The sequence below is a fragment of the Tasmannia lanceolata genome, unplaced genomic scaffold (genome assembly GCF_043159265.1).
Source record: "Tasmannia lanceolata isolate RefF3 unplaced genomic scaffold, GAP_Taslan_0.1 ptg000003l, whole genome shotgun sequence".
Taxonomy (NCBI): domain Eukaryota; kingdom Viridiplantae; phylum Streptophyta; class Magnoliopsida; order Canellales; family Winteraceae; genus Tasmannia; species Tasmannia lanceolata.
Genome location: NW_027518680.1, coordinates 53,490,001 through 53,493,856, shown reverse-complemented (window position 1 = coordinate 53,493,856; position 3,856 = coordinate 53,490,001). Strand labels below are relative to the sequence as shown.

General features: G+C 38.5%; 1 protein-coding gene across 1 annotated transcript in view; it reads left to right on the top strand.

The window, feature by feature from the left end:
- The first annotated feature begins 259 nt into the window (after window positions 1-259).
- The window catches only part of LOC143869905 (receptor kinase-like protein Xa21), a 5,640-nt gene continuing 2,043 nt past the window's right edge, over window positions 260-3,856 (top strand). Inside the window, exon 1 of the mRNA XM_077376463.1 lies at window positions 260-3,093. Coding sequence (XP_077232578.1) covers window positions 2,973-3,093 — 121 coding nt within the window. The 5' untranslated portion in view covers window positions 260-2,972. The remainder of the gene's footprint in view (window positions 3,094-3,856) is intronic.

Here is a 3,856-nt window from a genome sequence, read left to right as displayed (position 1 = left end):
AATACACACAACCACTCAGTCTAATAATTTTCTGCATATGCTAATGAGTTTGTCTCACTTTATATTCTTTTCTCCTAATAGAGCAAATTGATATGTGTGTGGAAGTCCGAATTTCCAGTATGTTAGAAGGGTTATCTTACTGTTTCCTCATCCCACAATGAGAAGAAACCTAGACTCTTTAATCCAATTTATGAGGTTGATAACATAACGTGTACAGCACTCTATGACTTGAGTCAGGCAACTCAAGTCAAGAAAAAAACCTATGACTAGTGGAGATAATGATGCAATGCATGTACCTTTTATGTATATATATCATTGAAAGGTAGTGAGATGAAATGAAATAAAGAGAGAGAAATTCTGTAATTGTTCAGAACAAGAACAGCTCCAACTCAATGAAACTTCCAGGTACGCGTCACTGTGTGGTTTGTTTGTTCATCCTCTATGCATATCTCTTCTTTTTCATGAATGTATTACCATTGGAATCTTCCTCTTTACTTGGAAACGAGTGACACCGGATTGCGTTGATCACCTTCAAGAATGGGATAAGCAGCGATCCTGTTGGAGCCTTGAGTTCGTGGAACCATACTCTTCATTTCTGCCAGTGGGAAGGCGTCACATGTGGTCGCCGACATCAAAGGGTCATTTTATTGGACCTTAGTGGGAAGAAATTGGCTGGTTCCATATCTCCAGCCATATCCAACCTCACCTTCCTTAGGGAATTCAACCTCCAAGAAAACAGCTTCAAGGGCCAAATACCCCAAGAAATTGGCCGTCTATTCAGACTGCGATATATTAATATGAGTAACAATTTCTTTGAAGGGGAAATTCTAGCCAATCTCACCCTATGTACCCACCTCCATGTCATTGATTTAGACAACAACAATCTGACTGGGAAAATTCCTGTCCAGCTTAGCACTCTACCGAAGCTCCTCTGGCTGCATCTAGGTCGAAATGATCTGATAGGAAGCATTCCACGCTCACTGGGGAACCTTTCATCTCTAATCGATATTTATCTACTTCAAAATCATTTGAAAGGAAGCATTCCGGATGAAATTGGCCGAATTGAGAGCCTAATATCCTTCTCTCTTTCTGCAAATGAACTATCGGGCACGGTTCCTTCCTCTCTTTATAATCACTCTTCTATAGAGACAATTGCATTGACCCAAAACGAACTACGCGGGAGGTTTCCACTCGGCGTAGGGCTCTCACTTCCTAATCTTGATGCACTACTTTTAGGAGGCAACCAATTTACAGGACGCTTTCCAGTGTCATTGTCTAATGCTTCGCAGCTAGAAATTCTCGACTTATCACTTAACTACTTTCGCGGACCAGTGCCTGAATATCTTGGAAGCTTAAAGAATCTACGCAGCCTCTTGATGTGGGGTAATCAGCTCGGAAGTGGCAAATCTGATGACTTGAATTTTATCACTTCTTTGACCAATTGTATGAATCTAAATGAATTGGTTCTAGACGAAAATCATTTTTGGGGCACCTTTCCTAGTTCCGTAGTCAATCTCTCGACTGACATGCTTAGGATATCATTAGGCCGAAACCAAATTTTTGGCAGCCTCCCTAGTGAAATTGGGAATCTCTTCAACTTACTGGTTTTATCTATCCGTGAAACTTTCATCGCGGGTATGATTCCCACTTCAATTGGGAAGCTTCAGAGCCTTCAACTACTGGACCTGGCAACAAATAATTTGTCAGGGCAAATTCCATCCTCCGTAGGCAACGCTACTGGATTAATCTCTCTCTTTCTACAAGAAAACCACCTACAAGGAAGCATACCTTCAACTCTTGGAAACTGTCAAAGTCTACTAATATTGTCATTTGCTCATAATAGCCTTCATGGTACCATACCAAAACAATTTATCATCATTTCCTCTTTGTCAATAGGACTTAACTTGTCTCAAAATTTTTTGACAGGCTCCCTCCCATCGGAAGTGGGTAGCTTGAATAATCTAGGGGTATTGGATATTTCTTGGAACAAACTGTTAGGTGAGATCCCAAGTACACTTGGGAATTGTAGGAGCTTGCTCATACTTCATATGGAGGGTAACTCCTTCCAAGGAACCATTCCTCCTTTTTTGAATGCTCTAACAGCTATTGAAGATGTTGATCTTTCATTCAATAATTTCTCCAGGAAGATTCCAAAATACCTTGAGGGGTTTCAATTTTTGGAATATATAAACTTGTCTTTTAATAATCTCGAGGGTGAAGTACCAAAACAAGGGATCTTTAAAAATGCAAGTGCTTTTTCAGTCATCGGAAACCACGACCTATGTGGTAGTATCCCAGAATTAAAGTTGCCTGCATGCCCCATCCAACCTAATGAGAAACGAGGCAAATCTTTTGTTTCCAGAGTACTCATCCCAATCGTAAGTTCGGTTTTATGCTTGGTTTCCTTACTATGCGTCATTGCTGCTCTCTACTAGACAAGAAAGTCAAGGAAAAAGCCCTCTTCCACTTCTGCAAATGAGGGTCACTATTTACAAGTTTCTTACTCAGAGCTCTTTAAAGCAACAGATGGGTTCTCTTCGGCCAATTTGATAAGCGTGGGAAGTTATGGATCGGTGTATAAGGGAATTCTTGGGCGAGATGAAAGTGTTGTTGCTGTGAAGGTACTCAACCTTCAATTACATGGAGCTGCTAAGAGTTTCATGGATGAATGCGAAGCACTAAGAAACATTCGCCATCGAAATCTTATTAAGATCTTAACTTCTTGCTCAAGTATTGATTTTGGAGGTAATGATTTCAAAGCTCTCGTGTTTGAGTTCATGCCAAATGGGAGTTTAGAAAAGTGGTTGCACCCAGAAGTAGATGGCTAACATCAATTGAGAAGTCTAAACTTCTCTAAGAGGCTAAACATTGCAGTTGACATAGCTTCTGCACTGGAATATCTTCACCATCATTGCCATATACCGATCACTCATTGTGATCTAAAGCCAAGTAACATTCTTCTTGATGAAGACATGAATGCTCACTTAGGCGATTTTGGGTTAGCCAGGTTCCTTTCAAGAGTCATTGGCAACTCCTCTGAAGATCGAAGCAGCATGATTGGATTAAAGGGAACTATTGGGTACATTGCTCCAGGTAAAAATTTCATTACATTTCATTTTTCTTTATTATTTGGTGAGTTTAATGGAATATTTGCAATTTAAAATCAGCAATGTAGCACAAGAAAACCTAAAGGCCTCTTTGGATACCACTAAAAACCATTTGCATATAATTTAGTATATAAATGATTATAGAGAGCATTCTGTCTCCCTTAGTTAATGGCATCCAAATTGAACTTAATTTCTCATTTACAAATAAGATTAACTTTAAGCAATCTTAGTTGCCTATAAAGGGCGATTCTGGTGGTTTTCAAAGAGGCACTTAATCAGCAACTCTCAGCTAAAATTTTCAGTTGATAAGTAGCTGCACATTTTTCATCAAAGTGAATATAATTCCAAATAGCTCAGATATAAGCATTCTATCCATGTTCAAAAAGTAGACATGCATACAAGACCAAAAAGTCACATGAAAAATGGGTTACTCTTTTGGTACCTATGCCTCAAAACTATTTCTGTGTGGTTGGAATTTGAGGAAAATCTTACCAGATAATTACTCAAAATTCAATAAAATTTCAAGTGTTATTAAAAGAATTGGGAAATTCTAAACACAAAAAACAAAAATATTAAAATAACCAAAACATTGATTAACTAAATTTCTCAACAAAAAAAAAACCCAAAACTTTGCAAGATCAATATGTCAATATAATGGACCCATTCACCACAACGGTTCACATGTAAAAGGGAATTGAAAATGTAACCAAAACAACGGTAGCATTCCCATATGGTTTTCCACTATTCAA